The sequence below is a fragment of the Hypanus sabinus genome, chromosome 7, assembly GCF_030144855.1.
Source record: "Hypanus sabinus isolate sHypSab1 chromosome 7, sHypSab1.hap1, whole genome shotgun sequence".
Lineage (NCBI taxonomy): Eukaryota > Metazoa > Chordata > Chondrichthyes > Myliobatiformes > Dasyatidae > Hypanus > Hypanus sabinus.
Window position 1 is genome coordinate 29,953,424 of NC_082712.1, and position 17,804 is coordinate 29,971,227.

At 41.0% G+C, this 17,804-nt stretch overlaps 2 protein-coding genes across 6 annotated transcripts in view; one reads left to right on the plus strand and one right to left on the minus strand.

Annotated features, from left to right (window-relative positions):
- The window catches only part of LOC132396633 (organic cation/carnitine transporter 2-like), a 77,794-nt gene that overhangs the window by 21,694 nt on the left and 38,296 nt on the right, over positions 1-17,804 (plus strand). For all 5 annotated transcript variants that reach the window (XR_009513052.1, XR_009513054.1, XR_009513053.1 and 2 more), the window contains exons 5-8: positions 1,640-1,775; positions 3,092-3,186; positions 9,317-9,531; positions 12,512-12,694. Coding sequence is in view for 1 of the 5 variants with exons in the window: in XM_059974342.1 (XP_059830325.1) it covers positions 1,640-1,775; positions 3,092-3,186; positions 9,317-9,531; positions 12,512-12,694 (629 nt within the window). In the remaining 4 variants the exon portion in view is untranslated. The remainder of the gene's footprint in view (positions 1-1,639; positions 1,776-3,091; positions 3,187-9,316; positions 9,532-12,511; positions 12,695-17,804) is intronic.
- Positions 4,957-7,651, minus strand: LOC132396632 (uncharacterized). The gene is made up of 2 exons (XM_059974341.1): positions 7,432-7,651; positions 4,957-7,153 (listed from the first exon to the last, which is right to left on the minus strand). The coding sequence occupies exon 2, from the start codon at positions 6,984-6,986 to the stop codon at positions 5,307-5,309; it is 1,680 nt and encodes a 559-aa protein (XP_059830324.1). The 5' UTR covers positions 6,987-7,153; positions 7,432-7,651; the 3' UTR covers positions 4,957-5,306.

Sequence of the window (17,804 nt, forward strand, 5' to 3'; positions counted from 1 at the left end):
TTATCCACATTGAACTGCATCTGCCATACATTTGCCCACTCACCCAACCTGTCCAAGTCACCCTGCATTCTCATAACATCCTCCTGACATTTCACACTGCCACCCAGCTTTGTGTTATCAGCAGATTTGCTAATGTTACTTTTAATCCCTTCATCTAAATCATTAATGTATATTGTAAACAGTTGCGGTCCCAGCACCGAAACTTGTGGTACCCCACTGGTCACAGCCTGCCATTCTGAAAGGGAGCCATTAATCATTACTCTTTGTTTCCTGTCTGCCAGCCAATTTTCAATCCATGTCAGTACTCTGCCCCCAATACCATGTGCCCTAATTTTGCCCACTAATCTCCTATGTGGGACTTTATCAAAAGCTTTCTGGAAGTCCAGGTACACTACATCCACTGGCTCTCTCTTGTCCATTTTCAGAGTTACATCCTCAAAAAACTCCAGAAGATTAGTCAAGCATGATTTTCCCTTCATAAATCCATGCTGACTCGGACTGATCCTTCTACTGCTATCCAAATGTGTTGTAATTTCCTCTTTTATAATTGACTCCAGTATCTTTCCCACCACTGATGTCAGGCTAACCAGTCTATAATTCCCTGTTTTCTCTTTCCCTCCTTTCTTGAAAAGTGGGACAACATTAGCCACCCTCCAATCAGCAGGAACTGTTCCTGAATCTATCGTACATTGGAAAATGATTACCAATGCGTCCATGATTTCTAGAGCCACCTCTTTAAGTACCTTGGGATGCAAACCATCAGGTCCTGGGGACTTATCAGCCTTCAGACTCAACAGTCTATCCAACACCGTTTCTTGCCTAATATAAATTTCCTTCAGTTCATCCTTTACCCTAGTTCCTTTGGCCACTATTACATCTGGGAGATTGTTTGTGTCTTCCCTAGTGAAGACAGATCCAAAGTACCTGTTCAACTCATCTGCCATTTCCTTGTTCCCCATAATAAATTCACCCGTTTCTGTCTTCAATGGCCCAATTTTGGTCTTAACTATTTTTTTGCCATTCACATACCTAAAGAAGCTTTTACTATCCTCCTTTATATTCTTGGCTAGTTTACCTTTGTACCTCATTTTTTCTTGGTGTATTTCACAAGGGCTGAAGAAAAGAAATTATTCCAGAAGGCATCTTGTCACCATCTTCTCAAGGGCTGTTAGAGATGGTCAATAATGGAGCCCTTGCCAGCAATGTCCACATCTCACGTATGAAAAAATATGCTTTTTAATGCAACAAAATCAGAGATTTTCACAATAATATCATGAATAAAAATTCAACAGAACCAAACAAGAGGATGTTAAGGGCCAGTAGAAACAAAACGTATTAGTTCGAAGTGGCAATTTGCTGCTTCCTTCCAGGAAACAGAATCAACTCACAACAAATCACATCATAAATCTCAGTTTGAAACCTGATGAATGGTGTTAAGACAATTGACAGTAGTAAGCTAACAGTTTAGTGTAAATGGTGGGGGATGCAGGATATATTTCAATGTAAGTGCATGGATGTGAAGTAAATGGAGATCTAGGTTGATGACACTGGGCAGAAGATACATTTAGCATGGACCTGATGGGCCAAAGAGCATCAGTGCTCTATGACTCTAACTCGGCTGTTTTTGCTTAATTTGCAGGATTATCCCTGAATCCCCCAGATGGTTGTTCACTCAAGGCCAAAAGGAAGAAGCTGAGGCAATATTGAAAGTGGCTGCCAGGAGAAATGGAATCACGCATGTTGGAGCAATATTCGATAGCACTTGCATTACTGTGGTAACTCTGTGTTCTGTTTATTGATATTTGTAGTGTTCTCGCTCGGGTGTAACGGAACGCCGAGCTAAACACTGAGTTAAACCTTTGTCAATAACGACAGGATCACAGTAAGATTAACCGTTTACTGTTCACTCTTCCACTTTGACGTATGGTGAAAACTGTTGATAAAACAATACAAGATTTGCACAGCATTTGTTTCCTTCTTGATATTTACATCATAAATACTTGCAAGGTAAAACTACAACAACTACATTACATTAAAGTGCAGCATACAGTCAGAATCTACCTACGCCATTGACTGCTTTAAATACACTTCAACGCAAACTATCCGCAACTCTTTAACTAACGAAAACATAAACATTATCGACCATTGTTACTTTTGACAGGATTGGTGTTAAGATTTTAATTCAACATATCGATTATCTCATAACTCACAGCGTTGCTTTCACAATGTTCCTGGTGCGTAGAGAGAAAATGTTGCTGCTGCTTGCTCGCACATGTCTCGACCCCCCCCCCCACCTTCCTGTTTCTCCAAACCGGTATTTTCCCCCAGGACGCGACAAAACCAGATGTGACGTCATCGCATGCCGCGATATCTCACAGCCAACTTTAAACAATCCTAACTTTAACTAGAATGCTAACAAACGAATTATTAAGCGAAAATATTATAAACTAAATAACTGCCATAAAGGCAGCACATATTACTTCATTGGCTTTGCCGTTACCCCATGCTAGTTTGAAAATAGGCTGTTTCCACCGCTATGTACGTCAGAATATTCTTCAATGGATTAAGAAATTTTGGATTGTTGACCAAGTGCTGACAAGGCTAAGGAGAATTAAACAAAAGACGAAATAGTCCAACTTACTATAGTGCAATAGAATAATGCAGCAGAGAAACAGGTTCTACCGCCCACTGCATCAATGATGACTATCTATATTGCTCCCATTTACCAGTACTTGGTCCGTGATTTTAATGTTGCAATATCTGCCTCCACTACACACTCACGCAGGATATTCCAGATTCAAACAAATATCTAGGTGAAAATATTCTTCCTCAGATGCCCTCTAAACTGTTCTTCCTTACACTAATCAATGCCCTCCAGGTCAAGTTACCTTTGCTATGGGGAATAGCTTTCTACTATCAATCCGTTCTATATTCCTCATAATTTTGTATACCTCTGTCAGCCTTGGCCACTCCCGGCCAAGCAGTCTCTTCTCGTAAATGAAGTGCTCCACCCCAACAAAACCTCTCTGTACCTTATGATCAGCATGTATGTCTTCTTGGTTGATGTGTATTCTATACATTATCTCCACAGGGTCCCACTGATAAGAAAAAACATTCACAGAATTATTTGGACTTGATTGCCACAACCAACATAAAAAATGTCACGGTCATCTTGTTATTGATGTGGTGAGTGAAAACTTCTCTAGTAGATAATGCCATAAGAACTTAATCCTACGAGAATCCTTGTTTGAAATAGCGGTAAACTTGTATTACACCTCTTTTAATGAAAATTGTTTAACCCTCACAAGAATGCGTTATCAACAACCGTGAACTTTATACCCAGGCATCCTACCGGTTTAGTGGAAGTGAAGGAAAAAATGTGCTCTTACCAGAAAATAAGAACATTAAGAACGTGAAAGAAGATATGTGAAGAGCAAGAGGATAAGAAATGAGAGAATAGGACCAATCAAGTGTGACAGTGGAAAAGTGTGTATGGAACAGGAGAAGGTAGCGGAGGTATTTAATGAATACTTTGCTTCAGTCTTCACTACAGAAAAGGACCTTGGCAATTGTAGGGATGACTTACAGTGGACTGAAAAGCTTGAGCATATAGACATTAAGAAAGAGGATGTGCTGGAGCTTTTGGAAAGCATCAAGTTGAATAAGTCTCTGGCACCAGACGAGACAGGACAGGGGTTATATCAAGAGCATCCTGAGCAGCTGCATCACTGCCTGGTTTGGAAATTGCACCATCTCAGATCGCAAAACCCTGCAGTGGATCTTCTCAGCTGAGAAGATCATCGAGGTCTCTCTTCCCGCTATCACGGATATTTATATTACACACTGCATCCGCAAAGCAAACAGCATTACAAAGGACCCCATGCACCCCTCATACAATCTCTTCTCCCTCCTGCCGTCTGGGAAATGGCTCCGAAGCACTCAGTCTCTCATGACCAGACCATGTAACAGTTTCTTCCCCCAAGTCATCAGACTCCTCAATACCCAGAGCCTGGACTGACACCTTGCCCTATTGTCATGTTTATTATTGATTGTAATGTCTGCACTGTTTTGTGCACTTTATGCAGTCCTGGGTAGGTCTATAGTCCAGTGTAATTGTGTGTGTTTTTTTCTCTGTGTTGTTTTTTACGTGGTTCAGTCTAGTTTTTGTACTGTGTCATGTAACACCATGGTCCTGAAAAATGTTGTCTCATTTTTACTATGTACTGTACCAACAGCTATGGTCGAAATGACAATAAAAGTGAATTGACTTGATTTGACTTGACCCGACTTGACCTGAGATATACTCCAGGCTACTGTGAGAAGTGAGGGAGAAGATTGCTGGGCCTCTGGCGATGATCTTTGCATCATCAGTGGGGATGCGAGAGGTTCTGGAGGATTGGAGAATTGCAGATGTTGTTCCCTTATTCAAGAAACGGAGTAGAGATAGCCCAGGAAATTATAGACCAGTGAGTCTTACTTCAGTGGTAGGGCAGCAAAATTTATAAACTTTTTCATAAATGAAATTTTCTGGTGTTTACTGCTGAAATAGTACAAGAAATTTCATGACATTCTGTATGTCACGTTCTCCTTCGGGTGTAACGAAACGCCGAATTTAACGTCCGGATAAACCACAGTTAATAAGAACCAGATCGCAGTAAGATTAACCATTTACTGTTCACTCTTCACATTAACATATGGTGAAAACTGTTGATAAAACAATACAAGATTGATACAGTATTTGTTCCTTCCTTAATATCACATTTCAAGTGTAAATACTTGCAAAGGTGACTATAACTACATTACACTAAGGTGCAGTATACAGGGAGAGTTTACCTGCTCCATTGACTACTTTAAATACACTTCCATGCAAACTATCCGCGACTCTTTAACTAACGAAAGCATAAACATTATCTACCGTCGTTACCTCTAACAGGATCAGCATTAATATCTTAGTTCAATATATCGATTATCTATTAACTTACAGCGTTGCTCTCACTGTGATTTCTCATGCCTGCAAAACTGCTTGTGCTCAGGTGAGCCTCGTGGAAAGCCCCCACCCTCGCGCTAATTTCAAACCGGTGTTTTCCCACAAGACGCGGCGAAACCGGATGTGACGTCATCGCATGCCGATATATTTTACATGCAATGAATACACTTTAAACACTTCTAATTCTAACTAGAAAATACTATTGAATGAATTACTAAGCGAAAATATTATAAACTAAATAACTGTCGTAAAGACAGCACACTCCCCGCTTGACCTTCGTAAGGTCACAATGAGCAGAGTACAAAACTTAGTCTCTTAATCAGTCATTGGGTAGAAGTAGAATAACTTCTGTAACTGGCCCTTGGTAAATTTTCACATCGCCTTGGTCGGTAGTCTTCAATTCGATCTTCCTGACATGTCCATCCTCGCTAGGGAATGTAGCAGTGATTCTGGCCATTGGCCAGCTGTTGCGGGTGATCTGCTTGTCCCTGAGCAGGACTAGGTCTCCGACTTGAAGATTCCTGCGGGGTTCTGTCCACTTTCGTCTCTGTTGCAACGAAGGTAGATATTTTTGTCTCCAGCGAGGCCAGAACTGATTTGCCAGAGCCTGGACTTGTCTCCATTGCTTTGTGTACAAATCCTTGTCTGAGAAGTCTCCTGGTGGAGGAGGTGCTCCTGCCTTCTGCGTAAGGAGCGTTGATGGCGAAAGTATAAAGGGGTTTTCTGGGTCAGAAGACACAGGTAGGAATGATTGTGCGTTTATAATGGCTGTGACCTCTGCCATTAGGGTGCACAGTACCTCGTGGGCCAATCGGGTGCGTTGCTGTATCTCAGGTTTCCTTTTCCGGGTTTTCCGTAAGGACGTGAACCGTTTGACTGCCTGCTCTTTGTTATCTGGTGAGCGCTGGCATGGTTCTCTGATAGGCAATGGGGCAACCCCATTATTTGCTTCATCTCTGAAGACCTTGGTGTCTTTGGGTTTTAAAGAAATGGTATCTTGAGCTGATTGTGCAAGTTTGTTTCCGTGCTCGGTTTGAACGAAAACTGACTGACCTAGCGTCTCGTCGGTTACTTTACGCTTGGTAATGTCTTGTTGTGCTTCTTTAGGGTACACCTCAGTGAGGCAGATCTCGGAACAAGAACGGCTTGACTGAGTTTGACCGCAAACTTCTGTACAGTTCGAGCTGACAATTGTTGTCCTGGAGTGAACCTCTCCCTCCCCGCCGTCCTGTTGTGGGGGTGAAGGAGCGTTGTCGGTTCTTTCATTCTTGACTTCATCACGGAGCCGTGAGGGTAAATTTCCTTCCTCGTATGGATGTGATGCAATCGTGACTCTCTGAGGTTCCTCGTAGCTGGGGAAGTTATCGAATACGTATGGAGAGGGGAGACGAGCCTGCCTGTCTATTTGAGATTGTACATAGTCGCTTGTGCGTTCCAGTCTGGTCCTTTCTAAAGTAGATCTTGCTGCGGTCAGATCACGCGACCCTTCAGCTTCTTCTATGTACTTTGCTTCCGCCATGGCAGCAGCTTCTTCTCTTTCTAGCTGCAGCACTTGCAACTCTGTCGATATTTTTGCCATTTCCAACTGGATTTCGGCTTCTCGGGCGGCCCTTTCTTTCTGGATTTCGGCTTCTCTGGCAGCCTCTTCTCTTTGGATTTCGGCTTCTCTGGTGGCCCTTTCTTTCTGGATTTCGGCTTCTCTGGCAGCCTCTTCTTTCTGGATTTCGGCTTCTCTGGTGGCCAGTTTCATTTTCAAAACTGCTTCTTGTCTGGCGTAATGCAGTCGCACCTTGGCGGCTTCTGCCTTGGCTCTTGCCTGTGCGGACTTACTTGATGTAGTTCTACTGCCCTTGTCGCTGGGCGCCATCGACTTGATCCCGGATCGAGCTGACATTGCAGCACTTGGAACACCTGATAACGCCCGGGTGGGCTTACTTGATGTCGGTTTACTGCCCTTGTCGCTGGGCGGCGTCGACTTGATGCTGGATTGAGCTGACATTGCAGCACTTGAAACACCTGATAATGTCGCTTTTTCACTGTCACGTTCTCCTTCGGGTGTAACGAAACGCCGAATTTAACGTCCGGATAAACCACAGTTAATAAGAACCAGATCGCAGTAAGATTAACCATTTACTGTTCACTCTTCACATTAACATATGGTGAAAACTGTTGATAAAACAATACAAGATTGATACAGTATTTGTTCCTTCCTTAATATCACATTTCAAGTGTAAATACTTGCAAAGGTGACTATAACTACATTACACTAAGGTGCAGTATACAGGGAGAGTTTACCTGCTCCATTGACTACTTTAAATACACTTCCATGCAAACTATCCGCGACTCTTTAACTAACGAAAGCATAAACATTATCTACCGTCGTTACCTCTAACAGGATCAGCATTAATATCTTAGTTCAATATATCGATTATCTATTAACTTACAGCGTTGCTCTCACTGTGATTTCTCATGCCTGCAAAACTGCTTGTGCTCAGGTGAGCCTCGTGGTGAGCCCCCACCCTCGCGCTAATTTCAAACCGGTGTTTTCCCACAAGACGCGGCGAAACCGGATGTGACGTCATCGCATGCCGATATATTTTACATGCAATGAATACACTTTAAACACTTCTAATTCTAACTAGAAAATACTATTGAATGAATTACTAAGCGAAAATATTATAAACTAAATAACTGTCGTAAAGACAGCACACTGTATGTCAGTGATAATAAGCCTTTTTATGATTCTGAGAGTCTTTTGTTGTGTTTAGTGACTGGAGATGCGATGTGACATCAGGATTGAAGGTGAGGCTGACATGATCCTTGATGGACCAATAGTTTATATTTTCACAAGTTGTTGGAAAGTCAAGGTATTGCCTTATCAAATTTAAAACAATTTTGAGGATAGTTAAAAATTTCATTTGTCATTCAAGTCTTCATCAATATTTTCCATTTAATTGTTGTTATTTTTAAGTCTAATCACAGACATTGCCTGACTTGCTGAGTGTTTTTTTTTGTGTTCCTTTTCTCTCCTGGGGCAGCTATTGGCTTCCACTTGTTCATTTCAAGTACAAAGTCACAGATGAACCAAGAGAACTTAACTGTACTGAGTCTTATATTCTAGTTCACTTAATGTTCTTGGAAGTTCTATTCTACGATTGTAAGAACTGACATCAAGAATTGATAAGCATCCCCTGAAAAGCTGCAAGGATTCAAATGGAGCCCCAGTCATTCAATGTTCTCTCGTGGCTTGATAGCAGCTTTTCCTTGTGCCAGAGACTGGTTTCCTCTTACTCATTAAATATACAGGTTATGTACTTGAAACCTGTTGGCTGGTTCAATGATGCAACCCTTTTGAATCTGGAATTTCTCATGATCTTTTATCTGCTGCTTTCCTTAATACACTTTTATAGAATGCAACACAGTCTCTGTCAGTGTCAGGATGGTATCAATCTGTGCGAGTAGCCCAGATGAGAAACAAATTTGCGTGCCAAGGTCTGGAGGGATTGTTCAATGAATAAATTGACATAGACAAGATAGGCCAAAGGGACTGCTTCTGTACTTTTCTATGACTCTCATAGGTATTTTATTTTCACTCGCAGACATTTGCTGAGCTTTCAGTTGCAATCTTGAAATTTCATCCATGCCATAACCCTCAGCCTTCTCAGCAATATAATGGTGAAAAAGATAATCATTTTGAATTATAAACCTTCAGAGTTAATTAAATATATTAATTATATAAGAAATCACATTAAATTACATATTATGTAACCCTGTGAACAATAAATTACCTATGTATGGGTCACTGATATAAAGATTGGTCCCTCACTTTTACTTGATAATCAAATGAAATGCAAGCTGTGACATAAAATGGTCACATCAATATAATTGAGTGGAAAGTTGAAAGTAAACTGATGCTGTCAAGCTACTGGAGAATGTGAAATGATACATCTGACTTTGGCATGACTGCACTAGTAACCACACTAATGAGTATTATTACTAAATAATTGTATTCAAAACAAAGTCAAGTTCATGTTTTATAACCTTATTCAAAAACTGAGCGAGCCCTATATAGTGCACTACTCTCCTCATGGGTCCAATTGTCGAAGCAATCAGATCAGAATATACTTTTATTGAAAATAACCTCCATGTCATATATTTGCACTTTTAATAAGATACTCCAAGTTTTGCCCATTCATTTTTTTCAGCCTGAATATAGCAAGGATGTCCTTTAACTGGCTTCTATCAAGCTGGACTGTGGCTTTCAATTTCTAGCCTTCAGTACTTCTATGAGTATTTAAAGAATTATGACCAATATTTATTTTCTTGTAGGCTCATCTGCACCATTGGTTACTATGGATTATCCCTCAGTACTCCAAACCTACATGGAGACCCCTATGTTAATTGTTTCATCTCTGCAGCAAGTGAAATTGTAGTATACGTGATAGTCTGGTGGCTGATACGTGCTTCACCTCGACGGATTGTCACTGCTATCTTGTTACTACTCAGTGGCTCCGTGCTGCTATTCATTCAGCTCGTTCCTCCAAGTAAGTATTCAAGTACTATGTTTTAAATAAATGAAGAGTTCGGCTCCTCTATGTTTCTACATTATTTCCCCATCTAAGTCCTTAAGCCATTGTTTTTGTGCTTCACCCTACTGACCCCTGAGGACCCCACTGTATGTCAGCAACCCAGCTGATCGCTGTGTACCTCTGGAACCAACTCCCCACCTTCTCTAACAAATGGCTAAGTTGATCTCTAAGCCAACCCAAAATAACTATTTAGCCCAATTCCACATTCCGGTCCTTGATAACCTTACACCAGGGGTCAGCAACCTTTACCACTGAAAGAGCCACTTGGACCCGTTTCCCACAGAAAAGAAAACACTGGGAGCCGCAAAACCCGTTTGACATTTAAAATGAAATAACACTGCATACAACGTTTTTTTTGCCTTTATGCTATGTATAAACAAACTATAATGTGTTGCATTTATGAAATTGATGAACTCCTGCAGAGAAAACGAAATTACATTTCTGCATGCAACAAAAACATTTTGAACTCCGAAAAAAAGACGTTGGGTTGAAAGTTACTTTTAAGTAAAATACTCAATGTCTATTTGAGTCCTTCTTGTATTTATGAAAAATGCCGAACTTAAATTTTCCGCCAGCAGCAAACCAAAAATAACATCAGCCAGCTGTCAGCCTGAAAAATAAAAGGACTATTTCACTGAACAATGAAAAAATATGAATATACATAAAATAATAGGCAATTAAAATATTTATCATACTTGGTTAATGGGATTTCTGCTCCTGGACCTCAGCGCACAGTGTCTGCACATCAGGGCTGTATGACGTCACCTTCATCTTTACACAGGATCGCAAGCTGTCATCTGTGAGGCGTGCGCGATGTTTGTTTTTAATAAAGTTCATGTTGGAGAACACCTGCTCACTTACATATGTGGATCCAAAGATCGACAGGACTCAAAGCGCATACTTTTTAATGTTTACATAAATGTCGGGCATAGCATTCCATGTTTCGAACACAAGTTTGTCCGGTTTTAGAAGGTTTTCAATATCACTCCATTTGTGTTTCTGAGCAAGAACGGCCTTCTGACGGGCAACATCTTCAAGGTCTGCTGTCAAGCGTCTAAACTTGGACACCCATATGTCTTTGTCGGCTATGTTGGCCAGTTCCATCTCAAGATCAGGTTGACTCACACCTGCCAATGCAGTCGTATTCAGTAGGGAAGGATCGATGCTTAAGGGAGTGACCGGGAAGGATAATGTGTTTTTTTCCTCTCTGAACTCACAGAAGCGTTTCCCAAACGATGTTTGCATTGCGATGATTGCAGAATGTAAATACTCCGAAATTATCATGTCGTGACCTTGTTTGAACTCTCTCAAATTGGGGAAGTGAGACAAAGTGCCTTTCTGTAAATCTCTGGCAAGCAACGTCAACTTGCGCTCGAATGCCAAAACATCCTCCAACATGTGCAGGGCTGTACCTCCTTTCCCCTGAAGAGCTGTGTTCAGCGTGTTCAGGTGCGCTGTCATGTCTACCATGAAGTGTAGCTTTTCCAGCCACTCTGGCTGTTCCAGCTCAGGAAAGGTGAGCCCTTTGCTGCCCAGGAAAGTTTTCACTTCTTCCAGACACGCGACAAAGCGTTTCAGCACCTTCCGTCTGGACAGCCAGCGATAAAAACACGTTGTAGCGGTGTCAGTAAACTGCAGTCAAAGATAGCTTTATTCGAACTAAACAGCCTTGCTTTTAAGCCTCCCTCAACCCAGCCCCCATGGACGCAGATGCTGCAAAAGACGCGTACTCACAAACCCCCGTAGGCTATCTCCCTTAGCCGGAATGCTGGCTAATTGTGAGCCGTTTCGGATGTGCCAGGAAATGTGTCGCCACACTTAGATTGTACAAGATCACCATAATCTTCAAATTTAGAATTACATTTCAAAAGCTAACAAACTAACATAAAATACATTTTAATTAAATACTGACCAATTATTTCCCAAAGCCACAGGGAGCCGCAGCACAGAGGTGAAAGAGCCACAAATGGCTCGGGAGCCGCAGGTTGCCGACCCCCGCCTTACACCAACCGGCGGAGCATTGACAGTTACTGAGAAATGGGTCCGATATACAATCTGTGTACGGGCTGCTGCAGTGACATTGAGTGCTGAACAAGGATGGAAGGGAACTTGGGTTGTAGTGTGTTCCACAGTGCAGCAGTCGTATGAAGGTGGTAGAAGGGGGGTTGGGGGTGGTGTTGGTAGTCTCATTGGGTATTGTGATTTGTTGCCATTTCTCAACATACAGGTACAGCTGGGTAACATCTCAAAGGAGAGTAAGAAGGTGTCTATGCATGTTGTAGGAGTGAAGTGAAGGACATGAGCTTGCCGATAAGTTGAGGTCACCGCTATGTGCAGGGTAGGTGTAGATGTTCAGTAGCCCAAGGCAAATTATTACTTTAAGGGACCTACCTGAGCAGGGAGCTGCTTAGGGGAGATCCTTCCTCAGAAGCAGGTCTGAGAGGGATGTTGAAAGCCTATTTCAGCATGATTAGTTTAAGGACCATACAGGCCTCTCAGAACACACTGAACACAATTGCACATTACTGGATGACATTACTGATGTCCTGGGTCCTTCACTTGTCAAGCTTGTCAAATGCAAGGATGACAAGGAACAGTAATGATGAACTTGCAATCTCATAAGTACAGCTTGGAATTTCTCCTACCTTTTTTTGTATTTCCTTTAAGGCAAGTACATCCTTTCTCAAGAATGGAGTCCAAAACTGCCCACAATATTCCAAAATTGATTAACATTTATACTAAAGTATGACAGGGTCCCATTGCATAACTTTACAACTTGCTGAATTTGACACAGAATTCATGACATTGGGGTGGGTAAAGGTAAAAAATTTAGGTCAGTGAAGAAAGTTCTTCCCTCTGTTCCCGCAGTGTTTTTTTTTGTTGCAGTCATGTAATTTTCAGCACACACTAAATACAAAATATTTGTACTCTTCAGCTCTTCAATTTGTGGTCACGATATTGGTGATGATTGGTAAATCCGGTGTTACAGCAGCCTTCACAATAATCTACATCTACTCATCTGAACTGTACCCAACTGTGGTGAGGAATATGGGTGTTGGGGCATGTTCCATAGCATCCAGAATCAGCAATATCATCTCCCCCTACTTTGGTTACATGGGTAAGTGAGATATTCAGATTCTATGTGTATTTTTTTCTTTTTAATGGGTAAAACTGAAAAAAGAAGAAAGCTACAATCACTCTGACTAGATTATACTGCAGACGCGCCAGTAGCCATTGAACACTGAGGAAGCAGTATGCAGGCAGATTTGGAAACTGTAAAAAAAATTTTTTAATGTTTGGTGCCATGGATGACTTCAACTTCCTTAGCGTAACAGGTTTAGATGGGGCAAAATAAGTTAGACGTATCCAGGAGGGTTTCTTAAATCACTATCAGTATCAGATAGCCCAACTAGAGGAGGGTCATACTGGACCTTGTATCAGCAAATGAGATTGGCCAGGTAGTTTACCTTTCAATGGGTTAACATTTAGCAAACAGTGATCAAAGCTCCATAGTTTCAAGATAGCTATAAATGAAGTGTGGACCTTGCAGAAAAGTTTTTGTTACTCCAAAAACTAATTGAAAGTAAAAGATGGGAGCCTGGGAAAACGTGATGTGCTCACATATGATGTGCTGGCATAATGGCATGTACCATTCATGTACTTTTACACATAACCCACAATGAACAAACTAAGAATACTCAGACAAGCAATATATTTACAATATTACTGAAATATTGAATACACAGCACTATTCCCTGCTTAGCTATAAACTCCAACTCAATAGAGAATGCACTTCAAGTATCTCAAATATGTAACACATTGAGCTCTAGTCATCTAATATACACAGTATATCATATAATACAGCTACTATATATCCATCCACAGCATAATAAATTTTAAATAATCCCATTTAGGTCTAAAGATTTAAACTGTGGAGGACTTCATACTCTTGTGGGTAACATCTTTCCTGACAAGGTAGGCCACTCTGCTAGGGCAATGTGGGCCATGCCCGGGGATGGAGAGCTGCTGCTTTTCTGGAGCATGCTAATATCTTACAGACATATTAGCATCTCAAACAGTGCATGGCAATCTGCTTGATCTGCTGATCCCAAGTCACCGGACAAAACTTCAAGCCAGTGCTTTAATTTTGACCATAGCTAGATGACCAGCATGTAGATCCTCCAACACTTTAGCTCTCAGCTTGGAAGGTATGATAGCCATGATACAATTCTCAAATCCCACATAACACAATGCCACTCCAGGGAAAATTCAGCCAACACTGGTGAAAATGGGGGGAACTGGAATTTCTTTGGCAGATTCCAGCCATTTTGGGTTGCTATGTTGTCTTGAAACAGTGTGGGGTCGTTTCTGGTTTCCCTAAGGATCCTCTCTACTATAAAAAGGGAGATATTTGATTTGCAATAGGGAGAATACTTCAGGAGTGTCTTCTTTTGAATATTTTCAGGTATTTCCTTTTCCAAGGGTAAATGGGACAATCCATCATCACTTCCATCATAGCTATCCTCTTGAATTCAATGTGGTAATTGTGTCCTCTAAAGAATAGAGCTCATCTCTGCATTCATACTGCGACTGTTAGTAGAACACGCTTCTGTGGATTGAAAATGGACACTAGTGGTGGATGATCAGTAATAAATGAAAACTCTAGCCCACACAAGTACTGGTTTAAATGTTTCACACCCCAAACCAGACTCAACGCCTCTCTGTCAATCTGTGCGTAATTTAACTCTGCAGAGGTAAGAGAACATGATACAAAGGCCATGAGGTGTTCACTTTCATCACTCATAACATGTAATGTGACTGCACCTGTACCAAAATGGAGGCATCACATGCAAGCTAAAATTAATCTCTAATCAAGTTGTTGTCTCAGCCAATTATGTCCCCACAAAGCCAACCCTCCTATCTTTGCAGCAGACAAGCCCAACGTGGCTTGTTGTTTGTTGTATTTTACTGTTATGAATGTACATAATTCCCACAGAAGTTATCTTTTCTCCTTTATAAGTTCTTAGTTGTACATCGGCAGGCTTTAGTTCAGTAGCTTTGAAATGCTATTCAAACTCATATTGTGGATTGACTGAAACAGCCAAGCCAGTGTCCAATTCCATTTGAATTAATTTGCCACTCACTTCTGGTGTAACCCATATTGCACGTCTTTTGTTAGATTTCACATTGTAAATCTCAAGACTACTCAATCCTGTGTCACTCTCATTATTGTCAGATTTTTCATCAATAGTATGCAGATTAATGCACTTACTTATTCAAATTTTTATTATTAATGCACTTTTTGAAACAGCAATTTGGCTTTTTTTCCCCTCTTCCCCATGCAGTCCATTTATTTTTGTCCACCTGACATGCTCTTTGTATATGTTCTACTTTTTGTACTTTCTGCAATTTTCACCTTTAAATCTGCATTCATCTGGTATTCTTTGAGCTCCTACTACAATGGTAATACAATTTGTTAGGCCAGGCAGAATTCTGGTTAGACATCATAATTTTGTTCACATTTACTTTCTTCCTGACTGAGACCCACTTGCCTCCCTGGCTGCTGTTTCCATTAATACAGCAATTTCAACTGCTCTTTTAAATGCGAGTTGTGCTTCAGTTAGAAAACATTTTTGAATGCTTTCTTGTATGATTCCACAAACTAAACAATCTCTCTCTGCTTCACTAAGCTCATCACTGAACTGATGATGCTTGGACAATCTCTTCAATTCAGCCACATAAGCTGAAATGGACTCCCTTTACTTTTGATTCCCTTTATGAAATTTGAAGCATTTGACAATCAACAATGGTTTTAGTTCTAAGTGTTCTGCTTGACTAATCTTCTGGAATTTTTTGAGGATGTAACTATGAAAATAGACAAGGGAGAGCCAGTGGATGTAGTGTACCTAAACTTTCAGAAACCCTTTGATAAGGTCCCACATAGGAGATTGGTGGGCAAAATTAGAGTACATGGTATTGGGGGTAGGGTATTCACATGGATAAAAAATTGGTTGGCAGACAGCAAACAAAGAGTAGGGTCCTTTCAGAATGTCAGGCAGTGACTAGTGGGGTACTGCAAGGCTTGGTGCTGGGACTACAGCTATTTACAATATACATTAATGATTTAGATGAAGGGATTAAAAGTAACATTAGCAAATTTGCAGATGACACAAAGCTGGGTGGGAGTGTGAAATGTGAGGAGGATGTTATGAGAATGCAGGGTGACTTGGACAGGTTGGGTGAGTGGGCAGATGCATGGCAGATGCAGTTTAATGTGGATAACTATGAGGTTATCCACTTTGGTGGCAAGAACAGGAAGGCAGATTACTATCTGAATGGTGTCGTTAGGAAAAGGGGAAGTACAATGAGATCTAGGTGGCCTTGTTCATCAGTCACTGAAAGTAAGCATGCAGGTACAACAGGCAGTGAAGAAAGCTAATGGCATGTTGGCCTTCATAACAAGAGGAGTTGAGTATAGGAACAAAGAGGTCCTTCTGCAGTTGTACAGGGTCCTGGTGAGACCACACCTGGAGTATTGTGTGCAGTTTTGGTCTCCAAATTTGAGGAAGGACATTCTTGCTATTGAGGGAGTGCAGTGTAGGTTCATGAGGTTAATTCCCAGGATGGCGGGACTGTCATATATGGAAAGATTGGAGTGACTGGGCTTGTATACACTGGAATTTAGAAGGATGAGAGGGGATCTGATTGAAATATGTAAGATTATTAAGGGATTGGACATGCTAGAGGTGGGAAACATGTTCTGGAGGAGTTCAGAACCAGAGGCCACAGTTTAAGAATAAGGGGTAGGCCATTTAGAACGGAGTTGAGGAAAAACTTTTTCACCCAGAGAGCTGTGGAACTATGGAATGCTCTGCCTCAGAAGGCAGTGGAAGCCAATTCTCTGGATGCTTTCAAGAAAGAGTTAGATAGAGCTCTTAAAGATAGCAGAGTCAAGGGATATGGGGAGAAGGCAGGAACAGAGTGCTGATTGTGGATGATCAGCCGTGATCACAGTGAATGGTGGTGCTGGCTAGAAGGGCCAAATGGCCTACTCCGGCACCTACTGTCTATTGTTTCTACACTTGCATTCACAATATCAGCAAATATCATTTCAGCTGGTTTGTTTGGAGCAATTAAACTTCTGAGCAATTTGTATGCTTTTCCACCAATTACACTCAGCAAAACTGGCACTTGTTTCTTATCAGCTATACCGTTTGTTTTAAATTACTGCTCTGTTCATTCAATATACATCAGCCAGTTACCTGCGGTGCATTCAAGCACATCTACAGTACCTTTCCAATGTAGCAATCCATTTCTGCTTTTTAAAAATTATTTTTATCATCTATAAACTCACTGTTTATAGACCCATGAATTTTGTCCATTTTCTGCCATTTTTAAAACTCAAACATCTCTCTCCTCTTCCGAAGAAAAACATGGCGCATTTCAACAAACGGTTAGTCATCGCGGATTTGTTTTAATTCGTACTTGCTGCTACTGTTAAGCTTTGTAACTGCAGAAACAAATCAAAAGAAAAACATGAGAGCCGGGGCAGTGTCTATTTAGTTTCTCTTTAGTAGGATGCTCACCTCTGACCTGGTGGCATAATGACATATGCCATTCATATATTTGTACATATAAGCAGTAATGAGTTATGTAAACAAGCAAAAAGTGCCTCATCAAACAATATATGAACAATATCACTCAAATAATACTAAGTACACATCTGTATTATATTGGGGTACAGCAAACAAAAAGAATGTTTGAGGCAGGAATTAGGGAGAGCTAACTGGGAATTGCTGTTCTTGGGCAAGTCCACATCTGGCTTATGAAGTGATTTAAAGACCAACTGCACAGAATATGGGAAAGATGTGTCCCAGTGAGAAGAAAGGACAAGGATGGCAAGGTAAGGGAGAAATAGTGAATTTAGACAAGAGGGAAAAGGAAGCATAAGTAAGATTTAGGAAGCTAAGATCAAACTCGGTCCTTGAGGATTATAAAGCAAGAGAAGAAATCAAGAAGGGAATTACAAGTGCCTGAAGGGATTATGAAAGATGCTTGTCAAGTAGGAATAAAGAGAATCTCAAGGCTTTCTGCATCCACATTAAGAATAATAAGAGAGAAAGTAGATCACTTAAGGATAAAGAAGTAAATATGTGCTTGCAGGTGGATGATATGGGCAAGATCCTAAATACTCTAGATACTTCTCATCATCGCTTACTGATAAGAAG

Coding starts and splice junctions, on each gene's coding strand:
- LOC132396632 (XM_059974341.1), bottom strand. CDS start 6,986: ATGTCAGCTCAATCCAGCATCAAGTCGACGCCGCCCAGCGACAAGGGC.